Source organism: Columba livia, chromosome 3 (genome assembly GCF_036013475.1).
Source record: "Columba livia isolate bColLiv1 breed racing homer chromosome 3, bColLiv1.pat.W.v2, whole genome shotgun sequence".
NCBI classification, from domain to species: Eukaryota; Metazoa; Chordata; class Aves; order Columbiformes; family Columbidae; genus Columba; species Columba livia.
In genome coordinates this window covers 104,402,258-104,419,398 of record NC_088604.1, presented here as the reverse complement: position 1 = coordinate 104,419,398, position 17,141 = coordinate 104,402,258, and the positions used below count along the sequence as shown (strand labels likewise).

The 17,141-nt window shown below is 36.9% G+C and overlaps 1 protein-coding gene across 2 annotated transcripts in view; it reads left to right on the top strand.

The window, feature by feature from the left end:
* CLIP4 (CAP-Gly domain containing linker protein family member 4) overlaps positions 1–17,141 on the top strand; it is a 32,603-nt gene that overhangs the window by 3,818 nt on the left and 11,644 nt on the right. For both annotated transcript variants that reach the window (XM_065058668.1, XM_065058670.1), the window contains exons 4-11: positions 265–411; positions 3,343–3,482; positions 4,442–4,535; positions 5,427–5,588; positions 8,896–9,014; positions 11,248–11,484; positions 14,759–14,894; positions 15,596–15,736. In XM_065058668.1, the coding sequence (XP_064914740.1) occupies positions 279–411; positions 3,343–3,482; positions 4,442–4,535; positions 5,427–5,588; positions 8,896–9,014; positions 11,248–11,484; positions 14,759–14,894; positions 15,596–15,736 (1,162 nt within the window). In that variant the 5' untranslated portion in view covers positions 265–278. The remainder of the gene's footprint in view (positions 1–264; positions 412–3,342; positions 3,483–4,441; positions 4,536–5,426; positions 5,589–8,895; positions 9,015–11,247; positions 11,485–14,758; positions 14,895–15,595; positions 15,737–17,141) is intronic.

Sequence of the window (17,141 nt, the reverse complement as noted above, 5' to 3'; positions counted from 1 at the left end):
AGTGGGAAACTGGGGAGAAATAGAATGTTTTCCATTAATAATGTGCAAGTTTAGTGACTAAGTCAAAACTAGAAGTTGGCTATCCTTAACACCATACTCTGCTAACTTTTACTAATTAACTTTGTTTGTAAGAAGACAATAGTAGTATTATTTTATGTTTGCAAAAAGAAAATATTTTAGTCTCATTGCACATTGTATCTTACTCCGATAGGACTGTTCCAAAGTATTTCTAATGAGGCTATTTATTTTTTTTTCCTCCTAAAGTGGCTTTCTAGAAGATGACCATAGAGGATCTCCCAGAACCCTCCTTGGAAGGAGATTCCCTCTTTGAAAGAGAACGGTTCTTATTCCCAAATTCTGAAACTTCTGTTACTTTTTCTGTTGCTGCTGCACCAATGCCTTCAGACTGTGGTGTGTACTTTTAAGAGAAAATGAATGTGATCATCAGACAATATATTTGAATAATGAATTTTAAGAAAAGCTCTCAACTCTTAATTTATTCCTTATTTTCAGAAAAACTTTACTGCTTGTTAAATGAATTATCTATCCTTTTTTCAAGGAAATGAAATATGAAGACCTGTACTTTTTCTGTTGTTTTGATTGCATACATTTTAAATATACTATCTTTTCCTTCATACTGTTCTGTGTGTGTGGTCAGATGTTTGTAGGTTTTTTACATTTCGATGTGGAACTGGATATTGTTTAAATGTTAAATTGCAGTATTTAAATGTAGTTAAGCATCTACATCACATTTAAAACCTCTAGAGTTAGGCTTTCTCTCATATTTTCAGTATGCAAGCAATACGCTATAGGGGAATATTTCCCTTGGAAATGTAGATGTTTGTGGTGGTAAGGACTGTGAAATGAGTGTCTACAGAAAACTATAGCAAGTATCAGTGATCAGCTTTTGAAATAATGTTGAATTCTCTTCACATGTATAAATTATTATAAAATTTAAAACAGGATATATAACATTAAATATCACTGTAGCTATCTTCATAGATAGCTACAATTTTAATGTCTTTGAATGTTGCAGAAGATGTTAATAGCATCTATATAGCTTCAAAATTAGTCTCCACCTCTGTTTTTCCCATGCATTGATTACAGCAATAAACTGTATTCAGGAAAAAGAAATACACATAATGTAATGTTCTGGTTTTGACAGACTTAGTGTTCTTGAGACCCATTTGATGAGTTAGCACAGGTTGGAAATTTAGCAGTTCTGTTGGATATATTTTGGTGCATGAACATATGTTTTTACATGGTTTAGCCCTGTTCTCATAACTTGTCTTTCCTATTCTGCTGTAAGTACTGCTGTGATTTATTCCATTCTGTTTTCTTATCCCTTAGAAAAATTCTCCATTCATCCTTCTTTAGCCGTCGTGTGTTATGATGTCTTCCAACAACACCACAATATCACTTGCTATCAGACCTGCTCAGTCTATGCCTACTTACTGAATAAAAAAAAAAATTCCTTTTATAGGAGGTTACTGTCACCTGTGTAACAGAAATATTATGGAATCTGGGCAAAAAGGTTAAACCATAACAGACAAAGATTCTTGGTCGTTACTTTAAGTGCATTTATTTTTCCTTAATATAGTTGAGCACTGTAATCAATGCATGGGAAAGATACAGGTCAAGAAAGCAATGTTTTAAAGTATTCTAGATGCCACTATCCATTCGTGGAACTTACTGTTTTAATAGATTTTCTGTAACATTTTTTTGGTTTGCAAACACTACAGCTGATCACCTGTTAAGCACTTAGGATTATTGTTATTAATACTTAATATATTCTCTCATGTTTTTTACCCTAGCATGCTGGTTGTAACAGTCTATTAGAATTGATTTCTGATATATAATTTGGTTCAGGTTCATAGTTAGAAAGCTTCCTGCTAGACTAAAAAATCATGCATGTTGGGGAAGATGATTGATCTTGTTGGCCAGTTGTCGATTTACTTCATAGCTGTCAGAATTAGATCAACTGTGGTTTATGCAGAAGTTAAATATCAGTAAATACATCAGTAGATCTGTATCAATGCATGGGATGTAGGTAAGAAACACGTTTTGTGTAGTGCTGGGAGACAAGGGGTTTGCTTTTTTAATTTTTGTATGCTAGGTACAGGTAAAAATTCATCCTAAATATCAGTGAAGTTGTCCTTTTTCATCCTCGTTGGATCAAGGCAATGCAAACTCAAAACAGACAGGAAGTGATCACCATATGTGCTTTTATCTGTTGATCCAAGCTAGAAATATGGTATGCTCTTTTTGAGGGAAGGTAATGATGGCTCATCTAGAGGTAGTTTATACCATGTCATACACCTAGGTGGTTGATGCTCTATTTTACTTAACCTGTATGTCTGTTCTGAGAGCCTTTTATCTGTGATTGATGCAAGCTGACATTGTACATTTATTTGAAACCTTTTAAAAAGGCAACTCCATGATAGCTGCAGCGGAGCCAGAAGTTCATTGTTTTCCATGATTCAGTAATTTGCTGATGATAGTAGGTTCTGCTTCCATTCCCTCTCCTAATAGCCATTGCTATCCACATTCTTTCATACAATTTTCCAGAGTTTGAAGAAATTCCACAAATTTAAAATACAGTACGTGTATATACATGCACACACATACACCTGTAAGTAATATGAAATACTGTACTTTAATAATAAGGTGTTTTTTACACCTATACTTTGGGTTGCCTTAAGCAACATGAGGCTTAAAATCTTAAAAATACACCTTTTTTCTGTTCTTAGTTTGGCTTAATTTTTGAAGGTGTTTGTTACCTGCAGCTGCCACCAACTGGGATCGATAGATTCACGAAATACCTGAAAATAGTGGAGGCCATGGAATGCCTTCCTGATTTGTGCATGTGTTTATATTTTGGTATGCTTTATGTAAATTGTGATGGAAGAAGGGGGAAAATACATGTTTTGCAGCATATGGAGAAATCATGTACACCTTTAATCACAGAGAGATCAAGAGGCTTGTCTGTGCTTGGGAACAGATTAGAACCAGCAGTCCTTTGCTAGCTTGAAGGAAGAGTATTAGCATAATCACTGTACATCTCTATTGGTCCTTGCCTAAACTTAAAATCAGTCTTGCGGTACCATTGTATTGGTGACTGATTCACAACTTTTTAAGAAGTACAAGATAGATGTGAGTACTAAAGAAAAAATAGACCAGATGCTAAACACAGTTTTCTAAATCAATTCAATATTCTGATTTTTCCACTGTGACTTATAGTAAAGTGACTCTCTCTGCTCTTCTTTGCCTCTGGGTTTGAAACGTTAGAAGCGTGTTAAAGCTTACAATTGTACATGATTCATTTTTTTTTTTTTTTAACAGAGTTTTCCTTCTTTGATCCCAATGATGCAGCATGCCAAGAAATACTTTTCAACCCCAAAACATCAGTTTCTGAATTGTTTGCTATCTTAAGGCAGTGGGTTCCACAGGTCCAGCAGAACATTGATATTATTGGAAATGAGGTGAGGTATAAATGGAGATCCTTGAATGATTTCAGTGTTAAAGTACTATGGTGACAACAAATAAAAACAGTTCAGGGAGAAGCAGAACTAATCATAAATGCAGATACAGTTTCTGCCGTGTAACAAGTACTTACTGATCAGTGCCGTGTATTGCACATGTTGTCAGCGTTCGTTTGGAAAGGGAAAGATGCTGGGTGAAAAATCAGTGCATATGGATTGGTGGTAGAATCACAGAATCACGCAGAATCACAGAATGTAGAAACAATGTTTCTTCTCAAACCAGTTATTTAGAGACCCTTCACCTTGTTGTTTCAGTTTCATACTTAGCAGCAATCATAAACTCCAATGTCTGACCTTAAGGGCAATGTTTCCAAGGCACAAAATGAGGTAGGATCTGAAATCTTTTTACAACCTGCAGTAGGCTGCTTTGAGAAGACATCTTGTTTCTAGTAATTCCATCCTACTTTCTTATTTTTCTTCTGGATTACAGGCTTTTCTAGCCAGATGGGAAGTATGGCAAAGATTCTTCCTGCCCTAGTATAACTGGGGACTTTTTTATTTTGGGGGGGGGTGTGGCGGGGTAGGGGAGAGGAGCGGAGGGAGGCAGGAATTGTTGAGACACGAAAGAGCAAGCAGAGACACTTGATAAATGATGTTGTTTTTCTGTTGTTCAGTTGAGCAGTTAACTTTTCAGCATGTGAAATGTATGTTAGAAGTAATAATATAAAGAAACTTTAAATTCTGTAAACAATGAAGGTTAATGATATCCACATAATACTATTTATTACATTTCTGCATGTTGCTCAGTTCTGCAGTTAGAGTCTATTCTGACAGGCTTCTTTTTTATTAGCTGTTGAAGTGAATCCGGGAGTCCATATATCTGAAATAACTTACTAAATAATACTGATGTCAGTGATATACTAGAGCTAAAATGTGTTTGTTTTCCACTTGTTTCTCAGATCATTAAAAGGGGTTGCAATGTGAATGACAGAGATGGACTGACCGACATGACTCTTTTGCATTACACTTGCAAATCAGGGGCTCATGGTATTGGTGAGTAAAGAAACATCATTATATATGTAAAAACCATGACAAAGGCTAATCCCATCAACTATTACAGAATTTTTCCTTGCAGTAGATTATTTTTTAGTGATGGGTTTTATCCCTTCTAGTGGCCATTAGAAAGGAAGATACCGAACTGTGGTATGGTTACGGCTGTGGCAGTTGGGAGTAAGTTAAGTTAGTGGTATAGGTAATGCCAGCAATTTTATCAACAGAAACATATATTTAATGTAGCAAAGGCTGCTTCAGACTGAGGCGCAAACTGTGAACTAAGCTATCGACAGTTTTCTTATGTCAGTGAAACCAGAACATTTATGTGACTGGCTTTCCTTTTTTTTTGTTTCACCCTGATCATGTCAGAAGAAAACAATAAACTTCATTTGCATTATTATGATCATGAGTACTGGAATAAGAGTGTATTTAATTCTGTTTGAACACATCTATTAGCTTTTCTATGTTGTGCTACTCTTTTGTTGACTGAAACCCAGTTCTCTGAATTTGAACTAAGTTTCAGTGAGGTCTGACAGAGGTTTGCTTTTCTGGGGGCAGCAGATCTCTCAACATAAACTTCAGTATTGTGGAGTGTAATTTTTTTTTTCTTTTATCAGATACTAAAATCCTTGTTTCTGATGGGTGACATGTTATTTACGTTAGAGATTACAGGTAGTGTTACTATATACTATAGTAGACATTTCAGCCCTTCATGATAAAAGGCAAAGCTTTCCTATGTCCTAATCTTAAGAAGAAAGGCATCTACTAGTAAGTGTTCTGCTGTGAGCCGTAGGGGTTTAATATACATTATGTTTACACGTAAGCATGTGCATATTTTTGATGCCATTTAAATAAATCCCTGATGCACATTTTATGAAATTTGCCTTGCAGGTGATGTTGAAACCGCTGTAAAATTTGCAACGCAGCTTATTGATTTGGGTGCTGATAGCAGTTTACGCAGCCGCTGGACAAATATGAATGCCTTGCATTATGCTGCCTACTTTGATGTTCCAGAACTTATTAGAGTTATTTTGAAAAATGCAAAGCCAAAAGGTAGGCATTGTTCCTTTTTTTTTTTTGTGTAGTTGTCTGTATTTTGTTACTGTGTTGACCCTAAGCTGGTGCATAGTGGTCTTTAAGAGTGGGGTTTGTTTACCCATTATATTATATAAATATTTCTTGTTCTTTTAGTCAGCTTCATTGGTTCCTTTTCTCCTAACATTATTTTCATTGTGGTTTAATGCACTGATTCCATTGCTGTTTTTTAAAGTTGCTAAACTTGAGCTTGGTACCAGATGGTAGAGAAATAACTAATAAAATGGAAAGCAAACAGGTTAATTCTCAGCTGTTGAGGACTAAGATAATGTATGCAGAAAAATGATGATGTAAGTATTCTGGTCAGTTCTTAGGGTTTTTAAGATGCCTTAAATGTTGAGAAGTATGTTTGAAATGCTGAGAGAAGGGTAAAGGAGAAGTGGGAATTTGGCAATGACACGTGGCAAACTGGTCGCCGAAGCAACTTTGACATGCTCATTTTTCCCACATCTTGTCTATCTAGAAGGTCATGTGTAAGAAACAGTTTGACTTTAGTGTTTGGCATGAATAAATGGTACCTTTTAGAATGATAATATAAAGGATTGGTAATTGGAGTCCTATTTACACTAATGCAAATGGAAATACAAAAATGGTTCTGAACCAGAACCATTAGTTCCTACTTTTGTCAAATACCAAAACCAGTAAGCAGTTTTAACACTAAAATTGTACAAATGTTTATTTGTTCCACTGAATATCCTTCTGATTGTGCTATTTTGCAAAATGATTAATTCCTTTTTTAGCTGGTTGAAGCTAAAGACTGTCTCAAAATTCTGAAAAGGTGGTAGGTTTTTGGAGTACACAAGGGTTGCTTACCGTGTTGTGAGTCATCATGGAAGTAATTGTTAAACAGAGCTGTTATTGGTGTGATGTGCTTAGGAGGTAATGTGCAGGTTGGTAACAAAAGACAAAACAACATCACATTTCAATAGTCTGGTCTGCATAATTTGCATCAGCAGATTAGTTCTTCTTTCAGACCTCACTTGTGTTTGGTGTTCTCGTCTCCTCCTGTGCAGTGCCTACAGAAGGGATGGGGATTTGCTCAGGATTTCCAAGGAAACTGCTCTGGTTAAATGCCTTGCTTGTTGGCAACTCTTGGATCAGCAGATGATTTTTTTTTTTTTTAATCTCAGAAAATGCATAAAATGATTTGCCCTAACTGTGACATGAAAACAATGGATGGTCTGAATTAACAGAAAGAATAGTCTTAGCTCCATACTTCATCAGGCAGTTTGCAGAGAAGGGAGCATGTACAGAGAAGGCAAAAATGCCTTGGGTGGATTCATACTGAACTGGAGAAAAAATGGTTGATGTATAAATAGCTCCTCAAGACAGTGCTGTGCTGACTCTGAGACACCCATCGTGAAACAGCTGGTACCACAGATGTTTCCTTTTCATTTACCGCTAAACTATGTCCTTTATGACATTCTGCAGTTAAATTCTTTATACAGATTTACTCCTCGATGGTTAGAATAGAGAGCTAATTTGATCTTAGAGTTTTAGAGGTTTTAAATAGAAAAATTGTTAAAAGCTTAAGAATTAGAAATGTTGTGTGGTACCATTATGGAATGACTGTAACCTGCATGGGTTGCTCATGACAGACTGTTGCTGCATATTAATTTTCCCTAGATAGTTTGGGGGTAGTTACTGGGTAACAATTGATATATCAGTGTTTCTTTTTGTCACATGGACTATGCCAGCTTAGACCTAGAGCAAAGGTGTAAGAAGACAGTGTTTATAAACTCCAAGTGTGAAGTTTGCAAGCCTGAGGAAGTCATAGTAGTCTAATTAAAAAAAAAAAAAAAAATCTATATGTCAGTTACTTTTAAAAATAGGAGTATGTACAGCTGTTGCTGACTCAGTAGCTGATGTTACTGATCAGTATCTCTGCAAACTGGTTCCTCCAGTGTGTGCAGAAAATACTTCGATAGCCTTATCAAACATGGAAGTTTCCAGTGGTTGTTTACAACTGCACAGCTTCTACTGAGTTTTAAACTGGCAATAGTTGTTTGACATTTGATCTGTAAAAGGTACATTTGCCTACGTAGCTGCGATGTCAATGCAGTCTTTTTTTCGCGCATGTGCCAATTAAATTTAAAATAGCTAAGTTTGTGTTTATACTGGTACAACTGTAAAACTGTTAAAATTTATCTTTGATCGTTATAAAATTCAGAGTCAATCTCTTCTAGTATATAAAGTTGACATATATATACAGACATATTTATTTATCTTCTATATATGTTGATGCTTTATTTGCCCTCAAAATATTAATTTAATATAACTATATAAGGATGTTGATACAGTTGGGATATACTTTATCACACTGTGAGAAAGGCTAGTGGTATTTAGGATAGAGACTGTAACTGGAAAATACTAGGAGACTGTGCAGCCCTGAGGTGGAAAGTTTTATGTTCCTCACCACTATTTCAAGTTGGAACATTATGTCTAATACTTGTTGGCTTTTGGGTTGTGTATTAAATCAGTTGGCATTTTTAATAAATGGTCATATACATAATTGACTCAAATTGACATCTCTCTTGCATAGTTTAGGAGAGGAGCTGAAGACTAAATAGGCATTAAAACTTCAATCTTATAGAACAGTAATAACTTCATAGCAGATTGAAAGATATGTTGGAAACAATTGATAGGAATAAGTAGTATGCTAAATATCTTCTAGACAAATACAGTGCTCTGTTTTCCAAACTATCAGTGCAAGACCTTTCAGAATGCAATTCTTTGAAAACAAATTATAAAAATTGCTAGCTCTTACTTTGTTCTTGGCCATTAGTAACTAAATCAATGTAAAGCAGAGGTGTAGTAAGCTTTTGCTTGCCTCACTACCTGCTCACAAAGGAAAACAACTGGTTGAAGATGCCTCTCATTTTAAAATTTGACACCTAGAAACAATAAAATAGAAATATTTTCTGAAACACTAATTTACATGCAAACCTAAATTTACTAACTTGTTAATGTTGGCACAGTAGATTGGGTATCTTGATAGCAACATTTTTGCAGTTAAGTCATCAGTATTATAAAATGAATGAAAGGAAATGCTTATCTTCCAGATAGATTCATGATGTGAATAAACAGATGCAGTTAAAGTTGATATTCTATGTAGAATCACTTCCTATATGCATTTGGTACATAACTAATGGTATCTGTATAAATGTTAGCATAAACTGTAAAAAATTAATGTCCTCTCAAACAATCTGTAGGATGAAATGTTCACGTAACACTTACATACCTCACATGTGATGTTTAATTGCAGATGTGGATGCCACCTGTAGTGATTTTGATTTTGGAACAGCTTTGCATATTGCTGCATTTAACCTATGTACAGGAGCTGTCAAGTGCTTACTGGAACATGGAGCAAATCCTGCCTTTAGGGTAAGGAGTTAGGCTGTAGGTTCACCAAAAAGTGAAAAGTACCTGGAGAAACTGAACAGTCTGTCTGGGGCTTTGGTTAGCTGAAAATGTGTTACATGGAGTGATAGTGCCTCAGAAAAATTATTTGTAACTCAAAGTGGAGGATTTGTATGCTTTCTCATACTCCTGTGTTGAAGTTTGGCTTTGTGTCATGGTCTAGTTCAGTAGTTCAAATAGCTGTCAAGGTGTTCTTCTGTTTGTTGCTTGAACTTTCATTTGTTAATACTCCTTTGTGTCTTGCAACGGTTGTCACAGCAGTGGTGGGTCTTTCAGAAATACAGGAGTGCAGTCTGTGACTTCCAGAAGCGCAGTGTATCACTTAGAAGTGGACTTAGTCTTAGCATAAGTAACTGGTAAAGAAGAAATATTAACTGCTTCACTTACTAACCAAATAATTGGCGTGAGTCATAGTATAAAATGCTGCTGTGTGTGTAGCCACAAATCTTGGCTTTTAGTGTTTTGGTTTAGTGTTGTGGGTTTTTGTTGTTGATTTTTGGTGGTGTGGTTTGTTTTTTTGTTTTTTTTTTTTTAGCATAGTCATTATCTTAGTTCTCCATTTTCAATTTATGTTTTTGTTTTTTTTTTTTATTGAGAAATTGTGGTTGTTTTAAAGCTACTCAGAAGCCATTATTTTATGTATTACTGATGGTATGAAATCTTCTGGAACATCATTGTTCATACAGTAGTTCTACATGATATTCAATCTAGATAATTTTAAAAATGCTGTTTTTCTCCTTTGTTTCATTACTATTGAGTGCATGTACATGTTTCAAATTCCATGGCAGCTGTATGTTTGAAAGGCTGTTGTCCCAGGGAGTGCTGGTTTGTAGTTGCACAAGCCTTCTGAGCTGGCGAAGGGTGGCTCTGCCCTTGAGAAAAGCAGCCCAGTGCCACGGTACCCACTTTTGCTGCCTTGCCTCTGCTCTGTCCCGTGCCCCTTGGTAACACAAAGATTTGCAGGACAGGTCTGACTGAAACAATTGCTCATGTGATGACTGAAAACTCAAAGCAAGCTGCCAGCTCAACCTTAACCCGGCTATATCGTGGTTTTAAGGTACTGTGACTTGAATGGGGCTGAACTTTTACTTATGGAATGACTGTAGATTTTTAGGGAATGGTAGGTATTCCATTCTTCAATCCCATGATAAAGCTCTGACCAGAGACAGTGTGTAGACCTTGCTCATATGAGGACAGCAGTGTAAATGCTGAGTAAGGATGATAGTTTTCTAAGGATGAAACAGGGAGATTTATAGGGGCTCCGGGAAGGTTGAGCTTTTAGTCTGTTTTTTAAGGGAACAAAGCAAACAGAGTCTTACTCTGTGTCATTCCCTCGTTGGGTTTCTGGTAATTTCTGAGTCCAGTGGCTCAGCTGAGACAAATTTGGAAGACCAAGATAATTATGTTTCCACAGACTGTGAAAATTGGCAGATAGGTGAAGATCCGTTACTGATGTCTTCGCTGAAGAGAGCGCGGGCAGAGCTTGCCATCATAGCAGCCTAGCAGCCCAACACTGCACTTGCAGTCTGGCTGTGGCCTGGAGTTCAGGTTGTCTCCAGGTGAGCTGGTACTCCAGCAGCTCTGGGCAAGGGCCAGTGTCACCTGGGACACAGGGGAGTCACAGTCACTGCCCGCTGGGAATGGGAAGTGTTTGGAAAGGACTCTCTCCTTCATTCATCGCTGACACAATAGTCTATATCTAAATCTGAACAGCTTTATTCAAGTATTTATATGAGACACCAACTTTGTATAGTCTGTGCATGCAATATGTATTCATTAAATTCTTACACTTGGAATAAGCCTTATCAAGGAATAAGCTATGCACTGAGTAAAGCTAAATTCTTTGGGAAGTATTGGCATTACAGTATTGGTATTACAGACCGGAATTCTTGCTTACTTTTCTAAATCTATGTTAAGTTACACGTGTACATACAGGTGTGCTTTTCATGTGTTCTGAGTAGCAATAATGTTCTTTAAACTAAAAATGTTGGTAACTTAGCACTTTTGAAAATAAGTCACTGTAAATGCTAGTTTATATATCTAAGGCTGTTTTGGCATCCTTCTGTGAAAATGTGGATGTTTTTATAGCTGTTTATATTATCAAATATCCAATGAACTTCATAAGCTACTATAGTTTTGCCTAACCAGGTTTATCTTGTCACAACACCAAGTCCTATGCTATGTTATGTTTCTACAGAATGACAAAGGGCAGATTCCAGCGGATGTGGTGCCTGATCCAGTAGATATGCCCCTGGAAATGGCAGATGCAGCAGCCAGCGCAAAAGAAATCAAGCAGATATTGCTGGATGCAGTGCCTCTTTCATGTGACATCTCAAAAGCCATGATTCCAAACTATGATCACGTCACTGGCAAGGCCATGCTTTTATCGCTTGGCCTGAAACTGGGAGATCGTGTTGTTATTGCAGGACAGAAGGTATGATAAGCAACCTGATACTACCCTCATGATTTCTAGACAGTCAATTTATTTACCCCTTTGGAGACACATCTCAAATTTGAGGGTGTAAAATACTTTATGGAAGGTATGAACTTTGTATGGCAGTAAGGATCTAGTTACAGATAGTAATAAGCTGAACAGTTATTTGTTACAGTCACTACTATGAAAAGCTGTTTTGAAGGGCACAGACTGCATTTTGTATCTGTGAACATTTGTTATAACAGTCTCCTGTAGTACATTAATGTGGCTCAGATTTTATTAACATTTTTGGTGTCACATCAAAATGATGGTAAAATTTACAGATTACTTTGTGAGTTACCCAGCTTTCAGTTCTGAGTATGCATTTGTGAATTACCCCTCATAGCTTCCAGAAGGCAGTAAAAGAAAACTTGGATTCTGCTTCTGCTGTAGTAACCCAATTTCACTGGTGCAATGCAGCTAAAATCTTTGAAGCAATGCTGTGCCAACACGGTTGTTATAATACATGATTCTGTGGAAGTGTAAGAATGTCGCTAATTCTGGTACAGCTCCAATGTGAATAGCTCTTAAGAAGCAACCTTGCTGGACACATTTTAAGATGTATTTGCAAAATGTAACATTGATATTGCAGTTATTAGCCATACCTTTTATTTGTTCTGATGGCAAGGGCTCTGAAATGAATTAGGAATGCCAGAACTCTTTTAAAGATTTCAAATATTTTTCTGGTAAATATGGAAGAGATTTGTGAGCAAAATTTTGTTGGAGTAGCTTTAATAAGTTTTCTAGTCTAACTTCAGATTTGTAGTTGTCACAACTGAAGTGTTCCACAGTGAACCACACTGAGAGCAAAAAGCAGCTTCCATTCTGTATTGTCATTTGGTGTGTTCTTAAAACTGAGTCAGGAAAAGTGAAGGAATCACTAGCTATGCAGAATGCATTTTAACTGAAGTACATACAGGAAGGCGCTTATTCTTTAAAGGCAGTAGAAGTTAATGGAAGTTTCTTTTACAGAAAGCCGTTGCACAGTGAAAGCAAGAGGAGATAATGTAATTGAGAGTTAATGGAGGCTTTATAGCACGAAAGGGAAGAAATTAGTCCTCTTGTGTATTTTTTTTCTCCAAGTAAGGCCCATGGTACTGTTTGTACTGTAATGTGCTTACTGTGTATAGATAAAGCTTCCTGGGTTTGGTTAGTTGTTATTTTTTTGTTTAATTGAGTATGCTATTACAGTGATTTTTAAGAAGTTGTTGGAGGCTCTTTTTCTGTTGGCAAAGGCCAGCAGGGCTTTCCAGTTTTTTTAAGGGAACCAAAGCTGTGATTGTGCTTTTTGGTCTTCCTTTTCCACATCTGCTTTCCTCTCTTCCTTTCTTTGTATGTGAGGAGCGGTTCTGCATTACTCCCACGTTGTTTCCCACTCCCTTTCTCCATTTGTCCAAATGAATATGTGGATCGCAGCCCTGTCTTCCCCTCCCCTTCTATACTCACAAATGCAGGGTAGAGCAAAAATGAGAACAGGATGATGAAAATGGTGCCCGATTCTTGATGTCCTCTTGGATTAGTTCTCATTTCCGGAATGCGGGAGCTGGGACGAGAGCGCTGGGATGGCAGCATTTTTACGAGCAATATTTACGGATTCCTGTGTTCATTCCTGCTTCTGCAGTCTCCTAATGCATCAGCTGTAATGAAGCTTGAAAGCCATGCACAGCAGATGCCAGAGGGGAAAATGGGTTCCTCTCTCGAATCCTACTGTGCCTGTCATTCTAGTTGTCTTACAGGGTAGGAAGCTGTGTAAGCAGGTGTTTGTATGTGATTTGAGGTCCCTTCAGCTTCATGGGCTCCTGTGTTGCTAGATTATATCTTATCAAACAGACATTCAATGAAAACGCAAGTGCAGGGAAACTAGCAGCTGGGAGAAAACTGTTCCTGCCCCACTTACTGTGTGTGAGATATCCTCTGCTCCTTGCTTGCACAAGTCCTAGGGCTTGTGCAAAACTGGAGCGTCAGTTTTGCCAACTCCATCTCCAGTTTCAGATGCCTGCTGCTCTCTTCCCCCTGCCCAGTACGTGCCCTTTGGCTGTTGCCTGGAGAGTGGAGGAATCTGTTGGGCCGCTTGGCCAGGCTTCCTCTATCTGAATTTGTTCTCTGTGCTTGTACTTGGGCCTGAAAACATCTGGGTGTAGATTACTGTGATGTACTTGCCTATAACAATCAAGTTTAAAAGAGACCTTCAGAGTAAAAGAAGAATAGGGTCTGGGTCACGTTTATTCCTTTACAGAACATTAAGAAAAAGTAGGTGGAAGTTTTTATAGTAAAGAAAAGAAAGGGTTCCTGTCCTTGTACTCTCTGAGGGTGGATTAGACAGTGCAGTCATGGTAAAAGTGAACTAATAGTATTAAGGTCACATGAGGCAATGAAAACTGAGCAACTGAAAGATCAAAGATTTTTATTACTAAAACTAATTTAAAAATCAAATATAAAAATGAATTTAAATCTGTGCTAAATGCATCTCTGTTAGTTATTCCTCCTCCGTTTGGATGAAGTGTGTGAGCTTACCATGCATATTTGTGGAGACTGAGGCCCACTGGCAGGACTGGTCTGTCTTGATATTCTTGATATACTTATCTGTTCAGCGTCTATATAGTATATATTGCAACAGCAAAAAAAATGTTGAGAACATTTCCTGGCTTTTGAAATTTTTTTCTATCATACGGATGGAATAAAAGATTTTTGAATGTTTTCCAAAGAAAAAATTAAGTATGCTCTGAAGTTTACCCTTTAACCTTTGCAATATATATAAGAAATCATATACTTATGTGTATATGTTTATGCACACAAAGATATACTTATGGAGTTTTTAATCTAGTATTTCCATGGAATGTCCAGTTCAGCAAGACACCTTGTTGTGATTCTGGAACTATTGTCGTGGAAGGCACTGGAAGTAAAACTTCTAGTTAGGCATATACTGCTGTATCTTACTGACTTGGAGCTGTGTTGTACAGTGGTGGTGTCTAATTCTTGCCTGTTATGAGATCTGTCAATAACTTCTGCGTTTGATAGAAAAATAAATGCAGAAAAACTAATGCATTTTGGAAAATGCATTGGCTGGCATCCAAAGATAGGAATGTCAATGATCAAGGGAGATTGTTATGTTTGTGTTTCTCTGTTCTGGTTGAAAGCTTGGTGGTGACTTGCTTTCTTCTTTGTAATCTAGAGTATGTCCTCATGGACCATAATTTTTTAGCAAAGTCATTCTGTGTTGATGCTTTTGCTTCAGGTTGGTACATTAAGATTTTGTGGCACAACGGAATTTGCCAGTGGCCAGTGGGCTGGCGTGGAGCTGGATGAACCAGAAGGAAAGAACAATGGAAGCGTTGGAAAAGTCCAGTACTTCAAGTGTGCACCAAAACGCGGTATGACCTTTAATATTTTTCTTAAATTATTTTGAAACCCGAATTTTAAAAAAGTATTGGAAGATATGGGAGAATAAATATAGATAATGGATTCTGTTTCTTTTCTTCTTTGTCGTGCTTGCTTTGTTCGATTGATTCTTTTAACTGTGCTTAGTTTTTTAGCTGCAACTATTTGCAAAATGACTCAAACAACCAACTAGTCAAAATTTCCTGTTACTTCTTTGAAAGTGTAAGATAATAGTCTTTCTTGTTTTCCCATCTGTATTGTTGAAGCTATTTGTGTTGTAACAGTAATGGCCATGTTTCTTTACCTGTTGTCTTCCTTTTAATTTAAGAGGCTCACACTTGTAGCTGTTTTCTAACTTCCAGCTTGAGGTATTTTAATTGATATTTCACAGACACTCATGATATACAAAGTCTTGCATTTTGTAACAGTGGAGACTGAATGTTACCATTAGGACAAAAAGGAGATTCTAATCGATAGTTTTACTGCCTTCCTGAATTACTCTGTTCAAGTTGCTTGATAAGCCTCTTGGTTTCACTGTTCCTTTGAGCTAGTTCTTCCTACCCTGCAAGTGCTTTAACAGCATAACAAGCTGAACAAAACGCAAAATTAATGGTGTAAGAGATAGTAGCTGGAAAGTTTTGTTACATTATTTTTACTCCTGATTCTTTTTTGACACATCTGATTTTCTCTCCAGGTATCTTTGCACCTCTTTCTAAAATAAGCAAAGCTTCCGATCGCAAAAAAAGCTCTTTACGAAGTTCTTCCACGCGGTCTTCACCTTTGGTCAAATCCAAGAAAATAGACGTGACGCACATAACTTCCAAAGTGAATTCTGGTGGGTATTTACTTGTATCTTGAGACAGGATAGAGGGATACCAATGTTCAAGAATTAGCACCACTCCTATGAATTTTGATATTAAAATACTTGTTTGTTTTTAGTTCATCACTTGGGATGAGAAGTTGATATTTATTAACTAAGTGTTCTCATTCACTAGCCTTTAAACCAGTACTGGAAGGAGATGGTGTGTAGTTGCTTAGTGATTATAGTGGTCTGATGTACTATAAGAGGTTCTAGTCTTTATATATAGTCTTTAAAAAAAAGTTCAACGTTTATTCTCAAGCCTTTAAAGTTAATTTTTGATTGACTGTGATATTAGTTAAATGTCTAAACTTAATGTGATTTCATTTATTAAGATCATCCTAGGTAATTTGAAACTTCTCACTGAAATCATTGAAAATCTAGAAACTAATCTATGACACCTTTAGGTACAGAAATTGAAGAAATGTAATTTATTTTCTGGCAAAATGGTCAGGGAACTATTTAGCTGATTGCATTTTATCTGCTAATTAATTTATCTGAGTAAAACCAGAGGGAAATTAGAAGAGAAAGGATGTCCTTGTAATGAGGCCTTGGTCTACTGATTGGAGTTCTAGGCTCAGTCTCTGGTTTAGTCTTTTAGTAGTTAATTCAAATTATTTAATCCTTCTAAATTCCCACCTTGTGAAGGAAGAATGCCACATCTTTTCTCATCGGTTTAGGTTCCCAGGTGTTTGGAGTTCAGACTCTTTGCTGCTCTGTACAGTGCCCACCATGCACAGCCTGGCCCCGTGTCTGGCTGGCTACATAATGACGCCATTAAGCGTATTACATTAGCATTTCTTTTCCCTTCCAAACCCTGTTTAGGTGACATACTAAGGGATGGAAGATTTGCACGCATTCTCATGGAATTTACTCAAGCACCCTAAAACACTCTGCTCTTTACCAGTGATATGCAGGGCACAGAAAGAATGTGCCAGGCTGGTAGAAAAGATGCATTTTGGCAGCATTTTGGATGATTTATGTAACTCTTCCCTACATAGATTGAGGGGGAAATAAGCCTTAATTATGTGTATTTACATTTAGCACAAGATTTAAGCTATTTATAAATGGACATCCTGCATAAAAAAACTTCTCAGAAAAATGAGGAGCAGATCTGAGCTGACTTTTCTGTTTAGTATTTTTCAATGGTTGATTCAGTTCATTGTGAACTGATTGTAACTCATTAATCTATAATGGAAAGCAGCACTGATTCCTTTGTCACAGCCAGTGTGTTCCTGGCAGTTTAGTCATAAACCACCTTTTCTGTCACAAAGGTGCATTTGTGTCTTTGTAAATTTTAAACATTTGATGCTTGCTTTAGGTAAAAAAATCAGTGAGTTATGCATCATCTGCCCAGCAGAGTTACACCCACTAACAGTCA